Source organism: Fimicolochytrium jonesii, assembly GCF_025526975.1.
Source record: "Fimicolochytrium jonesii strain JEL569 chromosome Unknown EV422scaffold_45, whole genome shotgun sequence".
Lineage (NCBI taxonomy): Eukaryota > Fungi > Chytridiomycota > Chytridiomycetes > Spizellomycetales > Powellomycetaceae > Fimicolochytrium > Fimicolochytrium jonesii.
The window spans coordinates 18,627-38,211 of NW_026515712.1; the positions used below are offsets into that span (position 1 = coordinate 18,627).

Genomic DNA, 19,585 nt, shown 5'->3' on the forward strand with positions numbered 1-19,585 from the left:
ACCATCCCACAAATTTGGGAGGTCCTTGGATCGCAGCAAGTCAAAGTTGATGGTGTTTGGTAGCTTTGATGGCTTTCCAGTGTACTTTGCCCAGGTTGGCTAAGAACTGGCTCACAGCTCCTACTGCGCGAGCTATGTCTGGTGTTGTACCAATCATTGTGTGGATCAGACTGCCTACAACAGCTCGGTAGTCTGAAGTTCCTCTGCCATGAAGTGGTTCAGGTCAAGTCTCTTGTTGCTCAAAAGTATCAAATCGTCGACGTAGAGGATCAGGATGAGTGGCCATCCCTCACAGAGTCTGATATAGATGCACTGGTCAGAATCAAGTTGTATGAAGCCTTTCTCGATGAGAGTGCTGTGGATTTTGATGTTCCATTCCCTGGGGGCTTGTTTGGGACCATAGAGGGTCTCCTTGAGTTTAAGCTCCAGATGCTCTTCTCCTGGCTTGATGAAGCCTGGTGGCTGCTTCACATAGATCTCCTCACTGAGGGTTGGGTTCAGGAATGCAGTGGATAAGTCCATTTGGTCCATTTCAAGGTCTTGAGCTGCTCCCCATGACAGGAGAAGTCTTATGGTGTTGAACTTGGCTACTGGAGCAAGGTTTGATGGTAGTCAACTCCGTCTTGTTGTGAGCAGGCCTGGGCGACTAGTCTGACCTTGTAACGTTCAATACTGCCATCAGCATTCATCTTGATCTTGTAGGTTCACTTGCAGCCAAGGAAGTTGCGACTTGATTCACATTGTTGGCTTGAGCTAGCCCTCATTCGAGTCTTTGGCACTTGTTTTTCCAATTCCCTTCAATGGCGCAGGGATGGCACGTTCCCTTCTTGCTGGCAAACCTAGCTGAGCCCCGAGCCTCCTGCTGGTGCCCCGCAGCCCGAACAAAGGCATTTCTAGTCGATCTGACTGGTTTTGAGTTCTCCTTGTGCCTAGCTTTTTTGTTTAGAAGCCTGGCCATCAAGAACTCCATCTCTGAACCAAGCCATCCCTGAACATGCCTCCCCTGTGGGAGCACTTTGTAGCACTCCCGTCCATACCTGGCATCAGAGACTCGGTCATCTGAATGCCCAGCATGTTTAGAAGCTCATCAACTGCTACCAACGCGACATCAGAGTCACCAGACACCCTGATGGTCACATCTGTGAAGTCTGCACGCGCTCCAAGCAGTCCAGAGCACCCTTTACGCTCTACCCGAGCCACGGAAGGACTGGCACTCATCCACACTGACCTCCGTGTGCCAATGAGGATGTCTACCTTTGGAGGCTGCACCTATTTCGCATCATTCATTGATGACAACTCCAGAATCATCTGGGTCAAGCTCCTCAGCAAGAAAGACAACACCTTTGATGCATGGGAGGAGTACAAGGCTCTTGACAAAGGAGGCGAATACCAAATCTACCCAGTTCGCTGTTGTCCTCAGAAAGGCTGGAACCCAACACCAGCGTGCTTCTACCGACACCTCACAGCCAAATGGAGCAGCGGAACATATGAATCGAACTCTAGTCAAAATGGTATGCTGCCTACTCACTCAGGCTGGTCTCAGACACAAAGACTGGGGAGAAGCTCTGCTTGCAGCCATGATATCTGAAATCGCGGCCCTATGGTTGCCGTCGACAACTTTAAGACACCATATGAATGAAGTCTTCTTTGGTCGCAAGCCCATCCTCCTTCATCTCAGAGTGTTTGGATGCATAGCCCATGCTATGGTACTCAAGAAAAACCGAGGAAAAGTGGACAATAAAGCGAAGAAGTGCCTCTTTCTCGGCTCCAGCTCCGCCAGGAAAGCCTGGAGGCTCCAATCACTTGAACCTGATGACTAAGGCGCCTTTATCGAATCCAGAGACGTCCAGCTCAACGAGAACAAGTTCTCCAACAGCCTAGACACTGAAGATATGCATGAAGACTCATCAGCGTGCTCCTATGATGGTTTAGCGAGCTTTGAATTCGATCCAGAACCAGACAACATCGTTTCACACGCACCCAAGCCCACAGACACCACCGAATTACGCCCGCACGCTGCAGGGGGGAATTCTGAGCTCCCTGACGCATTTCCCAACCCACAACCTGACACTAATCAATGGGCAGAGGCCCCAGAGGACCTAGACAACCAGGAAGACCAGGAAGATGACGACTTGGTGCACTACGGGCGCATCACACGCTCCCAGAGCACTCGAAGACGCCAAAGCAACCTTGCCTATGCCCTGGCTAGAGAAGTACTGCGCACAGGGCCCAAAACCCTCAGGCAAGCTCTAAACTCCAACGACTCCGCCAAGTGGCAGGAAGCCATGGATGCTGAATACGCATCCCTTGTCAAGAACGGCACCTGGGAGCTCTGTCCAGCACCCAAAGATCGCAACCTTGTCGGATGCAAGTGGATTTACAAGACCAAGACAAATGCTGATGGCAGTATCGAACGCTACAAGGCCAGACTAGTCGCCCAAGGCTTCTCACAAGAAGAGGGAGTTCACTACAACGAAACATTCGCACCAGTGGCCAGGTTCAACACCGTTCGGCTACTCCTGTCATGGGGAGCAGCTCAGGACCTCGAAATGGACCAAATGGACGTGTCCACCGCATTCCTGAACCCGACACTCAGTGAGGAGATCTATATGAAGCAGCCACCGGGCTACATCAAGCCAGGAGAAGAGCATCTTGTGCTTAAACTCAAGAAGACACTCTATGGTCTTAAACAAGCCCCCAGGGAATGGAACATCGAAATCCACGGCACTCTCATGGAGAAAGGCTTCACTCGTCTTGATTCAGACCATTGTGTCTATATCAGGTTCTTTGAGGGCTGGCTACCCATCCTGATCCTCTATGTGGATGATCTCATACTTATGAGCAACAAGAGACTCGATCTTTGACAGCTTCAAGGCCAAGGAACTTCAGAAGGCGTGCGAAATGCGTGATCTAGATGCCCTGCACTACTTCCTGGGTCTCGTAGTCACTTGAGACCGAGCCAGACGACTCCTGACGCTCAACCAGACTGGGTACATCGAGAAATGCCTTGAAACATACGGGATGACCGATTGCAAGCCTGTATCAACTCCCAGCGTCGTGCGTGGGAAGCCCTCTCACGAAGGAAATGGAACCTCAAACGCCTGAAGAGACTGCAGAGATGCAGAACAAGCCCTATCGGCCATTGTGGGCATTCTGATCTACGCAATGATCGGCACAAGACCAGACATAGCCCAAGCAGTTGGAGCTGTGAGCCAGTACTTGGCCAATCCAGGCAACGGACATTGGAAAGCTGCCTAACGCATTTTGGGGTATCTCAAGATGACCAAACAGTACCAACTTCGACTGGGAGCCTTCCAAGGAACCCCCAAACTCGTGGGATGGTCAGACTCAGACTGGGGAGGCTGCCCAGACACTCGAAGATCGACCACAGGATACCCCTTCACCTTCGGCGGTCCAGTAAGCTGGAAATCACGCAAACAACGCACTACAGCAGTCTCCTACTCAAGGATCTTCGCAAGCATCATGACAACACAGACCTTGACCATAGTCCCACAGGCGTCTGGGAAGACAACCAAGGTGCCATGGCCCTTGCGATAAACCCCGTTCATTATGCCCAAACCAAGCACATCAACATCAGATATCACTTCATTTGTGAACAAGTCGCACACAAGACAGTTATCCTCCAGTACTTCCCAACAAAGGAGATGCTGGCTGATGCGCTCACCAACCCCTACCCTTGCCAGACTTCACACGTCTGCAAGCTGGGATGCCCTTGCAGGCTGGAGAGCCTTCAAGTGAGAGTGAGTATTGCGATAACATCAAGATGCAGCACTTGGAAGGCTCTGCAAGACTTAGGACGAGTCTTGGAAGGCTCTGAAGATGTCTCAAAAGTTTACCAGACATCCAGGCCCAGAACCACGTTTTCTATTGAAACCTTAGCTGATATAGGTGTATCTGAGAGGTGACTAAAACTGATTTGATGATGACCAAGATATATGGGCGCCCAGAGCGCAGTGTTGTGATGTAGAAGACAGTACCGTAGCTACGGTAGTGCGAGAGAAAGATGTGTATTGAAGAGGGTAAAGTGAAGAGAGGGGATGGGCAACACGTCTGCCTTTTATAGGATTCTGGAGCTTCTTTCCTGGAGCTTCTATCTTGTTGTCGATCGTCTGGTGTTTGGGCAACCTCCCCAGTCTGAGTCTGGCCACGCAAAGAGTTTGGGAGGTCCTTGAATCACACCAAGTCCAAGTTGATGGTGTTTGGTCGTCTTCAGATAGGCTAGAATGTGTTTGGCAGCTTTCCAGTCCCCTTTGCCCGGATTGGCCAAGAACTTGCTCACAGCTCCGACTGCTTGAGTGATTTCTGGTGTTGTCCCAATCGTCGCGTAGATCAGACTGCCTACAATGGCTCGATAGGGCGTGGTGTGCATCTGTGCAGTCTCTTCAGACGTCTGAGGTACCATTTCTTTGGTGAGAGGGCTTCCTACAGCACTGGGTGTGGCTCCCAGCTTGCAATCGACCAGGCCGTATGTTTCAAGCTATTTTTCTATTGACCCAGTCTGGGCAAGCGTCAGGATTCGTTTGGCTCGGTCTCTGGTGACTAGGAGGCCCAGAAAGTAGTGTGGGGCACCAAGGTCGCGCATTTCATACGCCTTCTGAAGTTGGTTGGCTTTGAAATGGTCAAGATCGAGTCTCGTGTTGCTCAAAAGTATGAGATCATCGAGAGAGAGGTCTAGAACAAAGAGCCATCCCTCAAAGAGTCTGATGTAGATGCAGTGGTCTGAATCAAGGCGGTTGAAGCCTTTCCCAAGAAGTGTGCCATAAAATCCGGTGTTCCATTCCCTTGGAGCTTGTTGAAGACTATAGTGTGCGAAAATACCTACTTAAATTATATGGGGCTAAATTTGCTTTCCAACTAGCTCAGCTCAGGCTTGATGTAGCCGGGTGGCTGCTTCATATAGATTTCTTCACTGAGCATTTGGTTCAGGAATGCGGTGGAAATGTCCAATTGGTCCATTTTGGGAAGTTTGGGTGCTCCCCATGAGAGCGGACATCTGACGGTGTCCAACTTGACTACTGGAGCAAAGGTTTTGTTGTAGTCGACTCCCTATTCTTGTGTGAGAAGCCCTGTGGAACTAGTCTGGCCTTGTAGCGTTCGATACTGCCATATCAGCATTCATCTTGATTGTGGTAAATCCACTTGCAGCAGACAAAGTTGCGATCTTTGGGTGCTGGACAGAGCTCCTGGGTGCCGTTCTTGACCAGGGATGCGTATTCAGCATCCATGACTTCCTTCCACCTGGCTGAAGCATTCGAGTTTAGAGCTTGCCTGAAGGTTTTGGGCTCTGGGTGCAGTACTTTGGTTGCCGGAGCATAGGCAAGGTTGCTTTGGCGCACTCGAGTGCTCTGGGAGCATGTGATGTGTCCATAATGCACCAAGTCGTCATCTTCCTGGTCATCTAGGTCCTCTGGGGCCTCTGCCCATTACTCACGGTCAGGTTGTGGGTTGGGAGACACGTCAGGAAGCTCAGAATCCCCCTCTGCAGCGTGCGAGCGTAATTCAGTGTTGCCTGTAGGCTTGGGTGCGCGCGATACAATGTTGTCAGGCTCAGGATCGAATTCAAAGCTCGCTAAGCTGTCATAGGAGCGATCTGACGTGTCTTCATGTGTATCTTCGTTGTCCAGGCTGTTGTAGAACTTGTTCTCATTGAACTGGACGTCTCTGGATTCGATAATGGCGCCCTGATCATTGGGTTCGAGTGACTGGAGCCTCCAGGCTTTGCTGGAAGAACTATAGCCGAGAAAGAGGCACTTCCTGGCTTTGTTGTCCACTTTTCCTCGGTTTTTCTTGAGTACCATAGCATGGGCTATGCATCCAAACACTCTGAGATGAAGGAGGATGGGCTTGCGACCAAAGAAGACTTCATATGGTGTCTTAAAGTTGTCGACGGCAACCATAGGGCCGCGATTTCAGATATCATGGCTGCAAGCAGAGCTTCTCCCCAGTCTTTGTGTCTGAGACCAGCCTGAGTGAGTAGGCAGCATACCATTTTGACTAGAGTTCGATTCATATGTTCCGCTGCTCCATTCGGCTGTGAGGTGTCGGTAGAAGCACGCTGGTGTTGGGTTCCAGCCTTTCTGAGGACAACAGCGAACTGGGTAGATTTGGTATTCGCCTCCTTTGTCAAGAGCCTTGTACTCCTCCCATGCATCAAAGGTGTTGTCTTTCTTGCTGAGGAGCTTGACCCAGATGATTCTGGAGTTGTCATCAATGAATGATGCGAAATAGGTGCAGCCTCCAAAGGTAGACATCCTCATTGGCACACGGAGGTCAGTGTGGATGAGTGCCAGTCCTTCCGTGGCTCGGGTAGAGCGTAAAGGGTGCTCTGGACTGCTTGGAGCGCGTGCAGACTTCACAGATGTGACCATCAGGGTGTCCGGTGACTCTGATGTCGCGTTGGTAGCAGTTGATGAGCTTCTAAACATGCTGGGCATTCAGATGACCGAGTCTCTGATGCCAGGTATGGACGGGAGTGCTACAAAGTGCTCCCACAGGGGAGGCATGTTCAGGGATGGCTTGGTTCAGAGATGGAGTTCTTGATGGCCAGGCTTCTAAACAAAAAAGCTAGGCACAAGGAGAACTCAAAACCAGTCAGATCGACTAGAAATGCCTTTGTTCGGGCTGCGGGGCACCAGCAGGAGGCTCGGGGCTCAGCTAGGTTTGCCAGCAAGAAGGGAACGTGCCATCCCTGCGCCATTGAAGGGAATTGGAAAAACAAGTGCCAAAGACTCGAATGAGGGCTAGCTCAAGCCAACAATGTGAATCAAGTCGCAACTTCCTTGGCTGCAAGTGAACCTACAAGATCAAGATGAATGCTGATGGCAGTATTGAACGTTACAAGGTCAGACTAGTCGCCCAGGCCTGCTCACAACAAGACGGAGTTGACTACCATCAAACCTTGCTCCAGTAGCCAAGTTCAACACCATAAGACTTCTCCTGTCATGGGGAGCAGCTCAAGACCTTGAAATGGACCAAATGGACTTATCCACTGCATTCCTGAACCCAACCCTCAGTGAGGAGATCTATGTGAAGCAGCCACCAGGCTTCATCAAGCCAGGAGAAGAGCATCTGGAGCTTAAACTCAAGGAGACCCTCTATGGTCCCAAACAAGCCCCCAGGGAATGGAACATCAAAATCCACAGCACTCTCATCGAGAAAGGCTTCATACAACTTGATTCTGACCAGTGCATCTATATCAGACTCTGTGAGGGATGGCCACTCATCCTGATCCTCTACGTCGACGATTTGATACTTTTGAGCAACAAGAGACTTGACCTGAACCACTTCATGGCAGAGGAACTTCAGACTACCGAGCTGTTGTAGGCAGTCTGATCCACACAATGATTGGTACAACACCAGACATAGCTCGCGCAGTAGGAGCTGTGAGCCAGTTCTTAGCCAACCTGGGCAAAGTACACTGGAAAGCCATCAAAGCTACCAAACACCATCAACTTTGACTTGCTGCGATCCAAGGACCTCCCAAATTTGTGGGATGGTCAGACTGAGACTGGGGAGGTCGTCCAGACATTCGCAAGCCAACCACAGGATACTTCTTCACCTTTGGAGGTCTACTCAGCTGGAAACCACGCAAACATCGCACCATGGCACTCTCCAGCACCAAAGGCGAAAATAAGGCACTTACAGATGCCTGTAAGGAAGCCATGTGGCTCAGATGCCTACTCAAGGATCTTCGCAAGCATCATGACAACACAGACCTTGACCATAGTCCCACAGGCGTCTGGGAAGACAACCAAGGTGCCATGGCCCTTGCGATAAACCCAGTTCATTATGCCCAAACCAAGCACATCAACATCAGATATCACTTCATTTGTGAACAAGTCGCACACAAGTCCGTTACACTCAAGTACTGCCTGACGAAGGAGATGATAGCTGAGGTGCTCACCAAACCCCTGCCCATGCCGGACTTCACGCATCTGGGAGCTGGAATGCCCTTAGGGGCTGCAGAGCCTTAAAAGGATTGTTAGCCATGTACCGCAAATGGCTTGCGAAGGAGTACGTTGCATTTCTTTACAAGATGGGAACCTCTCTCAACACATGGAGCCAGGTGTCTCCATGGATGTGGTAACCTAACTCTACCGTCAATGCCTAAAGGGTAACGGTATCCAAGGACTTGGCCACCGAGACTTTCAAAATGATCCTGCCTTAAATAATGCTTTACTGCTTACAACACGCATGGATGTGCACGTCGTCACATCATTACGTAGTCTTCATTGTGCTCAGCAAGTACCTCGCACCTGATTTTGAACCGCCCTGCTGGCGAACGCCTGCTAATACGGTCTACAGCGCTTGATAGCCGCGGGAGTACTATGTACATGCGGTGTGATTATAATCGTTCACGAAAGTGTTCCGGATGAAGAGCGGCAAACTAGTATATCAGTCCTGAAGAGGCGCATGAGCAACAAAAACAAGTTGGTAGAGACTGTACTGCCAATCGCAACGCTCGCCTCCTTACCCTGGGTAACAGTGCTGCCAAGAGCTGAGTGCTTGGCTCACTATCTACTCCGGTTGGTCCGCCTCCATGGTTGCCCGAAATCATCAGATAGTCGATCTTAACATTTGGTCTTGCCTCCCGATACTGTCTCTCCAAGTGCGCCGCCACTTTCTGGGCCCTTGTACACCGACTTTGCAGGTGAGTGATTTGTGTTGCATGATTATCACGTTCACGCTCCAAATTTCGCAGTTGAGCTTGAATTGCCGTATACCGCGATTGTTGCGTGGTAAGAGAGGACTGCAACTCGTCTATCTTGCGTTGCAACATTTCTTTCTCGTTGCTCAAATACTCTCGCTCTCTTGACAGGCGCTCTATTTTGAGACGCCACGATTCCAGATTTGGAACGTCATCGAGTAAAGGACCTCGATTAGGGTCTTCTGTACTTGAACCTGGCAATTTGAAGAGCTCGTGAGCAAAGGACCGAGATTGAACATGATGGTACGCTGCCCTCACCACCCGAATTCGACAAGCTAGGGGGCGGCTCTCTAGCTGATCGATCTCCCGGCCCATTTCCAATCGGAGTACTTGCTAGACTTGCCCAAGCCGGTTTACCACGCTCCCCTACTCCATCACCCGGTCCTGTTGTTCCCCGCCGCGGCTCGACCCAGGCTTTTAGCTCATTCCATCGTCTGCTGGCATCTTTGTATTTCGCCTTCAGATCCGCACAGGTTTTCAACAAGATATGTCGTTCATTCTTCAATTTGTCCACCATTTCGCGGGCCAGCACGTACTTGCGTTCCAATCCGTGAGTAGCGCGCTCATCGGTTTGACGCGCTTGGTTGGTGATGGACTTCTGATGCTGGAGACGCCTGATTTCAGTTTTGAGCATCGTCGTTGATGTCTTCGATACAAGCACAGCGGAGAGCTGTGAGTGAGCTTGCCATTGAATCCCTCGCGCGAGTGTTTGGTATGAGCCTACCGTGCGATTGACCTCCGCTTCTTCCAAGGCAATCCGAGCTTCCAGTAGTTGCTTTTCAAGGGCAGTCTGAGGCAACGTGAGGTGAAAGCGCTATTGAGCAATTCCAGAGCTTGCGATGAGCTCAATCTGAAGACGTACATTCTTTTTTTGGAGGGAATGAACAAGTGGTTGTAATCGCTTCAATTCTCCATACAACTTTGCAGCTTCCATTTTATTGTCGAACGCCTCCTCTTTCGCCGTCAATGTTTCGGCTTCTGTTTTGTGACGAATCGTCGCCGTTATGCCCAGTTCAGTCTGCCGCAGTGTGTGGTTAAAGACCGAAATGAATCTGCTCTGATACGGTTTCAGAGAGAGACTGTACCTTCATGAATGAGTTATCGTCCGCCATTTGTCCCATATCTTCTTTTCGCTTCAGATTCAGCTTTTGAGATTGCAGCCACAGATTTTGTAGTCTTTCGTTCTCGGCTTTTGCAAGCTTCAACTCCTTCAGCATTCCCTGCAGCTCCAGCTGATGCTCTACAGTTTTATCCTCTGATTCCGCAGCGAGCAAGGAAACATTCCGATTTCAGCTGGGAATACAGCAAAGGGGTACATGGGGAGGCGTTCTTACCTCGGACATTTTCTGCTAGTCGTCCTTTGAGAGCATTTACATCGTGCTCTTTTTTTTCGAGAGAGTAGATGATGTGCTTCGACTCGTCATAAAGACGACTGTAGTGCCCATTGATATGCTCGTACCGCTCATTTGCCACGGTGAGCTGATGGCGTAGTTCGCGCTGCGATTAGAAAAGACATATCCGCCGTGAGTAGATGCCAACGACAAAAGCCGTCGGTCAAAGCGTGGAGGTGTGCTCACGATTGTCTCTTGTAGCGTGTTGTTTTCCAAGCGAAGTTGTGCTTGTTCCCTCCGTAGCAGAGTCGTTTTGTTCTCCTCGTCTCGAGTAACCGCTTCGACCTCCGTGGTGGCCCAGGATTCAAATTGTTCTTCACGTTTCGCCACGTTCTGGGGGTCGCCACGTTCAGGTCGGGAGGGACAATCTCGGGTGACAAAGGTCCCTCCCACTTTCCAGATCTCTTACCAGCAAAACATCGTTTCGTAATTTGTTCTCAAACTCTTGTTTGACACTCTCCAGTCTCGATTTCAGATCTGACACCATTTCCGATTTGCGCTGCAGCTCATCCACTGCAAGCTACATGTAATATTCTGATAAGCTTCCTCAGTCTTGAATCCCGTTGCCGAAATCAAACTTAAAAAAGCACCTGTAACCTACCTCATGTTGTTTGGAAACTTTGTCCAATTGTTGCTTGTATAGGGATTCGGCTACTTGCGCCTCAACCAGTTCGCTGCGAAGGTCGCGCCCTTTGGTGTCGCTCGACGAGAGAGATGTTCGGAGGGTGGAGAGGTTGTCGGATAATCCTGTGCACTCTGACGAATACGGGGGGTTATATGTGAATGAGACGGTGGTTCGGCTGACGGTTGTACCAGACATCGTGGCGGGCAGTTCAAATCCGCATGATTCGACTTACCGAGCTCCTTGTCTCGCAGTCTCCTTTCCACCTCCGCCTTTTCCTTCTTCAGCGCTCTGATCTCGCTGTTGGCATCCGCAACCTCAACCACCATCTTCTCTTTACTATCATTTACAGTTTGAAAGGTCATGTCTCGTTTCGCCATGGCAGAAATCGACTCTTCCCATTGCTTTGAAAGGACCCGGTTTGACGTAGTCAAATCAGCAATCTCTGTGTGAGGGAGCTGCCGTCAGTCTACCGGTGCGGGCAGTGGACGAGGAAAACGTCGTTGAACCTTTGTGCATTTTGTGGAGTGCTCCTTGCGCCATTGTCGTTTCGCTCCTCTGCAAGGTCAAAGTCTCCTCCACTTCCTTCTTGCTCTTTGCAAGCTAATCCAGTATGAATACGGACGGAAAAAACCATCTCACACTTTCAGTAAGATGCTCACCCACACAGTCATATCCACGCAGCATTTCAAAAGCCCTTACCTCTTCGAACTTCTTTTTCATTTCCTCTGTTTCAACCTCAGCGGCTTTTCTTCTTTCCTCTGCCAGTTCGAGCTCTTTCTTCAGTTTTTCCTCCACTCGTCTTTGCACTTTGATACTAGAGAAATATGCAGCGTTGACTTCGTTCATCTGACTCAGCTTTGTAGAAGAGTCGTCCAGCTGTCGCCGAGTGATTTCTAGGGAGCTGCTCACATGCTGACAGTTCGCAAGAACATCAGAATAAGCACGGAGCGATGGTTCGCGACGACGTCCCGGCGCATATCATACCCGGTTCGCTTGCATCATTCTAGCAATTTCTCGCTCGGCTGCCTCCCTATCCGTTTCCAAGACTTTGCGGCCATTTTCGCTATACTGCAGAATAGACTGCCTGGATTGGGCAGGCATGTGTGAATTTTTGCCTTTCCCGGTCGTCCGTATTCCTCGGTGAAAAAGCCATGATGTAGGTCTGCTCACAGGCTACCGAGCAACTTACACCTTGCCAAGGCCATCATTAAGCCGTCCGATCTCCTTCTTGGCCTTATAAAGTTCCACTCCGACCGCCTGCTTCTCCTCCCCTGTCAATGCCACCGCATGCTCATTCTCTCGAAGTTTGGCTTCAAGATCCTGAACACGGGCATCCACGGCAGTTAGCAAAGTTCTTTGAAACCGGAGGTAATGACCCTGCAGCACTGAATCGTTGTCGCTGTCATGCTCGGTTGTAAAATCGGGCACGGGGGTGAGTGTCCCGCCGGTGAGAAGGCGGAGCGGTGGAAGAGTGGTGGCGGCTGGAGGAACCATGGCTGGCTCACCCTCGTCAGGAACGGAAAAGGGAACTCTGTGTGTAATCGTCAAACGTGCTAGCAATCCGAAAGTGGTACTATCGCCTCCTGCTGGAGGGGTAAAACAACCTTACTTTGATGAATAACTACGAAAATGGATTCGGAGTTTGCGAAAAAATGACAGCAAAAATCGACAGCGCGTAACCCTTACAGCCTTCTCATCTCTATAACAATCTAGTCTACGGGATCCAAGCCTATCGACCTAATATACTGTATATGTAGCAGGTGATCGCAAGATGAACAACACACTCCTCAGAAGGTTGGCTGACGACAAAGTGGGCAGGTTGATTGATTGCTTGTGCGGAACCACTAGGAAAGGCGGATAGGGTCATGACGCATCCCGCTAGGCAGGCATGGAAGTATATACTCACCTTGAAGAGACAACTGGAGTGAAACTTATGTTTGCACGTCTTGCATTGCTTTGTTGGCAGTGTCCGATCAATCGCCCCAATCACCGAATAGCAAATTGCACAGTCCTCGACGCCTGGAATGGATGATTAACGTCTGGGAAGGTTCACCAAAACCGCGATGTGTCATACTACCTTCGAAGTGTAAGGTGATGTTCTTGGCGTACAGTTTGACTGCGTCAGCAATGCTTCCATTCTGAGATACGATGACGGCGCTGGCACTCAACAGCCAAGCTCGCCATCTGGACTCGCTGATTCCAGCCGCCCTGCCACCGGCAGCAGTGGATCCTGCCCCTGACCCACTATCAACCTCGACATGGCGTAAGGGGAAGTTGCTCGGTAGTCGAATGACCATTTCCAGCACTGCTTCTTCCACCGTGAAGACGGCAGAAACTTCATTCCCGGCCTTGTTGATTCTAACCGTCGTCTCTTCTAAGTCCGATTTATTCATTCTTTGTACGGATTTGACTTCGGTGCGAATGAGGATCGGGCTGAAGAACCTCTCGGTGTAGCTATCGAAAGACAAAACTCGATGAGTTGGGCCGAAGACTCGTCGAACTACGGACCGCGTCGACGTCACGCACCTTTCCACGGCAAGCGTCAATTGCCTGGACTTGCACTCGGCCCACCAAATTCTCACCAGTGAGGGAGTGTTCCGTAGGCAACGCCAATAGAGATGGGCCGCGAGTAGCTGGAACGCCACATCCGATGTGATATCAAATCCTGAGACGTCGTATTCATCGAATTCCCAAGGAGTGAGATCAAATGGTGATCTTGACCATCCGACGCCCAGAACGATAAAGATGTGCTCGAGTAGCTTGGGGATCACATTGGCACTCCGTACTTGCGCAATGTACATCATCTTCAGCTCGTACGTCTGTTGGTCTAAAGGTCAGCACAGATGTTCTTGACGAAGAAGTTGGCAACGTGTACATTACCGAATCCTGCAAATGATCGAACATAACCATGGCATTGAGGAACAGCCCCAACAAATCGAATCTGGCCTGAAATCATCGTGCATGGTGAATGCGAGGATTGTTTGGAACTGTGCGGCAATCTGACATATTTACCGTGACTGCATCACTATGAGTGTCGAGGTCTTCCCCATCATGCACCATTTCCGGAATGTCTTTGGCAAAAGCGGTCAAGATAGGAGTGGGTAGCATCTCGGTTCCAATAGGCATTTCCGAATCAATTTCGTCGCGCTGGATAGTTCCTTTCATTTCAATCCGGAGTGATGTCGTCTGCACGAGGTCAATGTTCAAGCGACGCAGAAGGACATATGCCGCCGTTTGCATCCCGGAACTGGCGATGAAGAGCATCTTGTACAACTATTGAAGTTACCGCGCCGGTTGAGTCTCTTCCGACACGGTCGTGACTGTAATATCAAGTTGACTTACCGCATCAGCAGCCTGGTGGTCCACAAGTTTCTTGGCTTTGACCGACAACACCTCATCCCGTAATAGGTTCTGCAAGCGTATGCGTGGTTCTGCTATGGGCATGTGACCGTATTCCGCTGCTCGGAGAGATGAGCATGATATCGATGGCCAAACTTGTTACCCGAGACTCACCCTCTTGAAGGAACAGTTTGAGATGTGCGCTTCGTATGCTCTCTTCGACGCTTTCCAGGGTTTTATACGTGTCAGGGTACACATTACGTTTCGTGAGCAGCATGCCATGAAGTAGCAGCGCGTTGAACAGCGTTACAGACGTCTGCTCATCGTCCGACTTCAACGACTATGTTGGAAGCGTGTCGTGGTATCAGAGGGAGATTTTCGCCCGGTCAGCAGCATACGACTTACGTGAATGAGGTTGCTGTACCACTCGACGATGAAGCCACCAAGATTGATCCCGACATCGACTTCCGCGACAATGCCTCGGAGTAACACGGCGACGTGACGGTGAACATTGTGCTGTGCGTTCAGATTTTCTCGTACCGCAGCCTGGTCATACCACCACCTAAGTCGTCTAACGAGTTCCAATGCAGGACCGTTGGTCAACAACTTGCAAACGTTCCCGGCTTCCACGTCGTCATCGGCCCGAGCATACAATCCCAGTAGGTTGTTGAGGAGAGGTAGGGTGCGCTCGACAACCGAAGGGAATGTACTTGTATCAGCTTTCATCAGTATTTGTGCCAGCTCCAGTGCACGTTTCTTCAGAGCCTCCAAAGAAGCCTTCGATACAATGCCGCCAATGACGAGCTTTGTCAAACTGCCGCTCGTAGGCCCTTGGGATTCTCGAACAACAAATGCAAGCCAGTGATCGGCAGCGGCCTCTGCTACAGTCGATGAATCGAACACTGACTCCAGGACCAGCGTTGCGGCTCCAAGATAGCCGTCCCCATCCGCTGAAAGGCTGGCTCTGTACGCATAGATGATTAGAGACTGCACAAGGTCGAGCGACGATTCGGTCGATGTCCCAAGAAGCTCCTTTGTTAAAGTTTCATGCCAGCTCAAGTTCCCGAAGTCGAAATCGCCTAAAGCAGTAATGATCTCGGTAACGTCTTTCTCCGTATCCACGTATGGCGGAGAAGCGTAAGGTCCCCACGGGTGACTGATTCTCAGCAAAGTCATATTGCGGCAAAGCGTTTTCGCCCGTAGTAGCTCAACGATGGCGTGTGTGAGCTTTTCATCGGTACTTTGTCGGGGAATGTGAGTGGCATAGGAACTCAGAATCCGAGCCGCAACCGCTGTGACGCGCGCATATACGGTCAGGTCATGGTGATCCAATTGCAAGTCAGGTGAACTGCTCGAGACAGCTTCTTCGCCCGAGACCTTCAAAGGATCCACGATCCTCAGTAGAACACTGCTGTTTTGGAATGATTTGCTAAGTGCCAGCCATTCATTTTGATTTGGCAGTGCTGCCAGAAAGATCTCTCGCTTGCGAGACTCGTTGTCTTTGCACAAGAGCCAGATGTCTTGCATGTACTCGACTATGTCTTCCGCCCTATCAATCAGAGTTACGTGTCAACATCAGATCATCAATTACTTCGAAGGCACCGTCATTGGAACTTACCGGCCGATATAAGTAACATCCAGCAGCAAAGCCTTCCATTTTGCGATCGCAGCGTCTAAGAACTGCGTAGCAAGGCCGTCCTCTTGTACGAGCACCAAACCGTCCACTTCCCACAGCTCAGTAGCAGCAGATCGCAAATCCTCCAGAGCGCTGTTGGCGGTTGGTGCGTCTGCAGTAACTCGAAAAGCCACATCTTCTGGCTGGAAGTGACCCAGCGGTAGCAGATTGGCAATGATTCCAGCGATAGCTTTATTGACGACAGACGGCAACCGATAACCATTGGAGAGGACAAGTCGCAGGCTGCGGAGTGCATGTAGAGCTCTGGCGATTTGAGACTCCTCAACTCTGTGATCACCATGACCCTGTCCAACCAGCAAGGCGGAAGTGACACTGCCAATGACATTCTCAAAGTGCTCAAAAATGTCGCGGATAGCGTGCGGCCGCAAAAACTTCGCCTCCTCAATCGAGAGTGCCGCAACGAGGATGGCGTCAACCAACTCCTTTATTTCGACGGACAGTGGTTGTTTAACAGCCTCAACTACGACCTTGCTAATCCGGTCGTCCGCAAAGTCGCCGGAAGTATTAGACTGCGCCACCTTCTGCACGATGCTACGCAATGCCCGTAGTCGACGTGGACTTTCCAACCCCAAGACCACGTCCATCATGGAACCCCAGCCTATTTGAAAGGAGTCGGTATCGCCTGGCGGTAGCGTACAAATGAACACCATCCCAGCTTCCAGAACATCGGTCAAAGCTTGATCCCCTTGGCCTGCTATTCGAGGTAAGGACAGATGAATCAGATCCAACATTGCCGTTCTCGTTGCGTTGTCGCCATTGCCGAAAACCGATAGGGAAGAATGTGCCAGATCCCTAAGAAGTGCGGCGCTTTGGCCGGGGGGAACATCCGACTCCAAGGTTTTCACGGTATCCATCACCAGTTCGTTGAGTGTGTCACGAAGCGCGGCAACAAGCGTAACCCCGCCTTCCACGTCGTTCGCCTGCTTGAACAGCTTCTCGAGGAAACCGACACATCGCTGACTACTTTTTGGATCTGCTTCCGCTTGGATTCCCCGCTTGAGGATGTTATGCATTTGATTTATCAACTGCTGCAAGGATTCGCTAGAGACATTCCGGTCTTGTGCCAACTTGACGATGTGGTTGGCACTCGTACCGGCGAGGTCAACCTCTTGAAGTTTGATCCTGACATCTTGATGACCGGTGGGATGCAACCACGCGCTCAACGGTCTAAGCACGCCCAGCTCCGTTTCTGGCGAATATTCGCCATCCTCTCCCACCCGCGTAGATTTCGCAGCTGCGAAGGAGGCGCACTCGTAGTAAGCTTCGATGAGAATCGGGACGCTCGCCTTATCGATGTTTGAGCTGCTTAGCCCAGCCCAGATGGCGGTCAAAAGGTCGTTCGCTACTTCGGGAACCTCAGGTATCTTGACGATGGCGATAAGAGGTAACAGACAGGGATACGACAATGAGGCAGAACCGTAGCAGCCGTTCCGCAGGAAGGTGTAGAGCTTTGGAAATAGTGGCTTCTTCTCGGACGCCAACATCCAGGCTTCCGGAAAAGTCTTGAGGAAAGTCAAGACCGCATTCCATAAGTCGCCGTGCGTAGTTTTGTCCTTGTCATCAAACGCACTCCTCAGGAAAGTCGGTGCAATAGTGGTCAAGTCTTCCTTGAAAGCAGCTACGTCTTTGTATTAGCATTCCTGCACAGCACCGACTTACTCGCCACGCTGTTCCGCACCTGTTCGAGCAACGCTCCCTGTCTTGATATAGACGTAGAGTGCTCGGCGGACTATCGGCGAATTGTGCCTCAGATATTTCCAGAACTTTCCTTCGTGGTGAATCCGTGCGTGATCCGCCTCTACCCTAGTAAACGCATCTGCCGGTAGCGTTTCTGATAGAAAACATGCGGATTTTCAGCCTAACTCCACATTGACTGTCCCCATCCGACCTGACCGCACCTCCCATTTCCGCGAGAACACGAATCGCGGCTGACACCGTCCGATTGAATCTCTCCAACATGTCTTCTGGTGAAGTGACGCGAGGATCACCTGTGGAAGAAAGGTGAGCTCGATGAACTCGCCACTCCCCCAAGGCGAACTTACTCAGGGTTTCGGGGGTTTGCTCCAGTAGCACATCGGATAGGTAGGCCAATATGTCGGCGCTGCAGTGGATGAGAACATCGACTCTTTTGGCGCCGAACGCCGTCTGTACATGCTTCCAGATCAGATATTTCTAAATCAAATCTCGAAGGCACGGATGAGCCGCACCTGAAAGGCTTCCTTCGCGGGCCGAGACACCTCTCGTACAGGATCATACTGTGCGCATAACCAAGGACCAATCAACTGCTTGAGGTGCGGCGCGAGCTGCTTTTTCACTTTCCCGACCAGTTTCAGCTGGACAGCACCCGTCAATTCTCTCACACGTCGATCTGGATCGCCGCTGATTCGCGTATAAATCTTGGCCTGCGGGAGAATCGGAAGATTGCTCTTTCAAAACCTGATCTAGGCGATTTCCTTCCAAGGGAAAGAACCTACCCAGGCCGGTATGATCTCGGTCAAATCCTCCACTGTTGAATCCTCTACATACGCCAACAGGTCCTCCAAAGCTTTCGACCGGGTTGTGTTGTCTCGTTTCGCCAACTTCTTGAATAAAACCTTTACTTCTGGGTTCTTGTTGCTCAAGTCCCAGTCACTACCAGAGCCGAACGCGGGGCCTACAAATCCACCACCAAATCCGAACCCTCCCGTCGATAGGAGGTCAGCCGCCCGACTTTTTTGGTCACGGAAGACAGCCGGTCAGCCCAGGCAAACAGTTGAGTCGAACGGAAGTAGATCATACCTGCTGGCGGCTGGCTGCACTCCTTTCGCACGTCTATCTTTCTCTTTTCCCATGACTTTGGAGCTTTATGATGCAATCACGGGACACAGAAAAGTTTCCTGGAATTATGAACGAATGGTGTTGGTGTTTTATACGTTGGAGGACTGGTGGCCAAGTTGCTAGGCCCCAATCCAGTACGAAGCTATATACACAGTAAGAAAACGAAGGTATTGACTCTGGTGCCTTTCCGAACTCTCTCAATACAGATGATAAACCCAGGACCACGTCTCATTATGCAAAGGAGTCTGTCCTTCGGGCATGTTTTCAAGTTCACCCACCCGTACTGTATGACGGCGTGCAAGGCTGTCGGCGTTGTCGGCGAAGAGGCGAGCGCGTTCCGTGGGTTCCTGCGTGGGTTCGCCAGCAGGTTCGCCAGCATCCGCTGCATTCGCTCATCCACCATCGTTGGCACAAACGGCGTCGTCGGTTGAGTGTGGTCGGACAAAACTGTACTGTACATACTGTGTAGATTTATACCCAGGCTGTTGAGCAGCCGGTATTTATACGCACTTCCCACTTCCTTCCAAGAGGCATAACAGGCCGTAGACCGTTGTACTGTAGCTGCCAGGACCCATATCGGCGTCCCTCAGCTTGGAATGTCATCCACTGGCCCAACTCCCATGACCTCGAGTTCGAATACAACCGGGACAGCGTCAGGCTCTACTCCAAACCCGTCAGTAGGCTCTTCGCAAGTCCTCCCAATCCTTTACAACTTTGACATCAACGTTCTGCAACTCCGCCACGCGCACCGCGATCTCTATGAGCAAATCGAGCGCCTGACGGCTGAACTCCAGCTTCTATTGTCAACGACGCCGCCGACGGATGGGCAGGTTATCTCGGGAGCAGTCAATCGATTGACAGTACTGCGGAAACGGCTGAGTAAGCTTGAGGTGACCATGAAGGCCGCGAAGGATAGACTGGGCAGGATAGAAGGGATACTGGGAGCTTGAGACGGGACTGACGCCTTCCATTGGGGTCGAGGGATGGAA

The 19,585-nt window shown here is 50.9% G+C and overlaps 4 protein-coding genes across 4 annotated transcripts; all 4 read right to left on the reverse strand.

Moving 5' to 3' along the window:
* Positions 1–8,028: 8,028 nt before the first annotated feature.
* EV422DRAFT_548041 (uncharacterized protein) lies at positions 8,029–9,213 on the reverse strand. Its single transcript, XM_053071637.1, has 3 exons — positions 9,192–9,213; positions 8,495–8,971; positions 8,029–8,421 (listed from the first exon to the last, which is right to left on the reverse strand). The coding sequence occupies exons 2-3, from the start codon at positions 8,798–8,800 to the stop codon at positions 8,416–8,418; spliced, it is 312 nt and encodes a 103-aa protein (XP_052920766.1). The 5' UTR covers positions 8,801–8,971; positions 9,192–9,213; the 3' UTR covers positions 8,029–8,415.
* Positions 9,214–9,976: 763 nt separating this feature from the next.
* EV422DRAFT_501993 (uncharacterized protein) lies at positions 9,977–12,238 on the reverse strand (the record flags this gene model as incomplete). Its single annotated transcript, XM_053068239.1, has 9 exons — positions 9,977–10,225; positions 10,306–10,452; positions 10,529–10,639; positions 10,739–10,866; positions 10,977–11,186; positions 11,251–11,344; positions 11,444–11,656; positions 11,729–11,828; positions 11,934–12,238. 9 exons carry the CDS (start codon positions 12,236–12,238, stop codon positions 9,977–9,979), a joined length of 1,557 nt encoding a protein of 518 aa, XP_052920767.1.
* Positions 12,239–12,349: 111 nt separating this feature from the next.
* EV422DRAFT_341247 (uncharacterized protein) lies at positions 12,350–13,569 on the reverse strand. The gene is made up of 4 exons (XM_053066462.1): positions 13,271–13,569; positions 12,822–13,198; positions 12,651–12,763; positions 12,350–12,588 (listed from the first exon to the last, which is right to left on the reverse strand). Exons 1-4 carry the CDS (start codon positions 13,546–13,548, stop codon positions 12,532–12,534), a joined length of 825 nt encoding a protein of 274 aa, XP_052920768.1. The 5' UTR covers positions 13,549–13,569; the 3' UTR covers positions 12,350–12,531.
* Positions 13,453–18,940, reverse strand: EV422DRAFT_341201 (uncharacterized protein). Its single transcript, XM_053066461.1, has 13 exons — positions 18,875–18,940; positions 18,558–18,655; positions 18,254–18,488; positions 17,987–18,181; positions 17,822–17,924; positions 17,678–17,767; positions 17,458–17,610; positions 15,702–17,397; positions 14,489–15,632; positions 14,258–14,423; positions 14,087–14,202; positions 13,625–14,017; positions 13,453–13,563 (listed from the first exon to the last, which is right to left on the reverse strand). Exons 2-12 carry the CDS (start codon positions 18,608–18,610, stop codon positions 13,697–13,699), a joined length of 4,272 nt encoding a protein of 1,423 aa, XP_052920769.1. The 5' UTR covers positions 18,611–18,655; positions 18,875–18,940; the 3' UTR covers positions 13,453–13,563; positions 13,625–13,696.
* Between the last annotated feature and the right edge of the window lie 645 nt (positions 18,941–19,585).

Coding starts and splice junctions, on each gene's coding strand:
- EV422DRAFT_548041 (XM_053071637.1), bottom strand. CDS start 8,800: ATGTTGCAACGCAAGATAGACGAGTTGCAGTCCTCTCTTACCACGCAA.
- EV422DRAFT_341247 (XM_053066462.1), bottom strand. CDS start 13,548: ATGATGTACATTGCGCAAGTACGGAGTGCCAATGTGATCCCCAAGCTA. Junction 12,764..12,821: donor CATCACCTTACACTTCGAAG/GTAGTATGACAC, acceptor CATCCATTCCAG/GCGTCGAGGACTGTGCAATT. Junction 12,589..12,650: donor ACTCCAGTTGTCTCTTCAAG/GTGAGTATATAC, acceptor CGCCTTTCCTAG/TGGTTCCGCACAAGCAATCA.
- EV422DRAFT_341201 (XM_053066461.1), bottom strand. CDS start 18,610: ATGGGAAAAGAGAAAGATAGACGTGCGAAAGGAGTGCAGCCAGCCGCC. Junction 17,611..17,677: donor TGTTCTCGCGGAAATGGGAG/GTGCGGTCAGGT, acceptor GTTTTCTATCAG/AAACGCTACCGGCAGATGCG. Junction 15,633..15,701: donor GATGTTACTTATATCGGCCG/GTAAGTTCCAAT, acceptor TCTGATTGATAG/GGCGGAAGACATAGTCGAGT.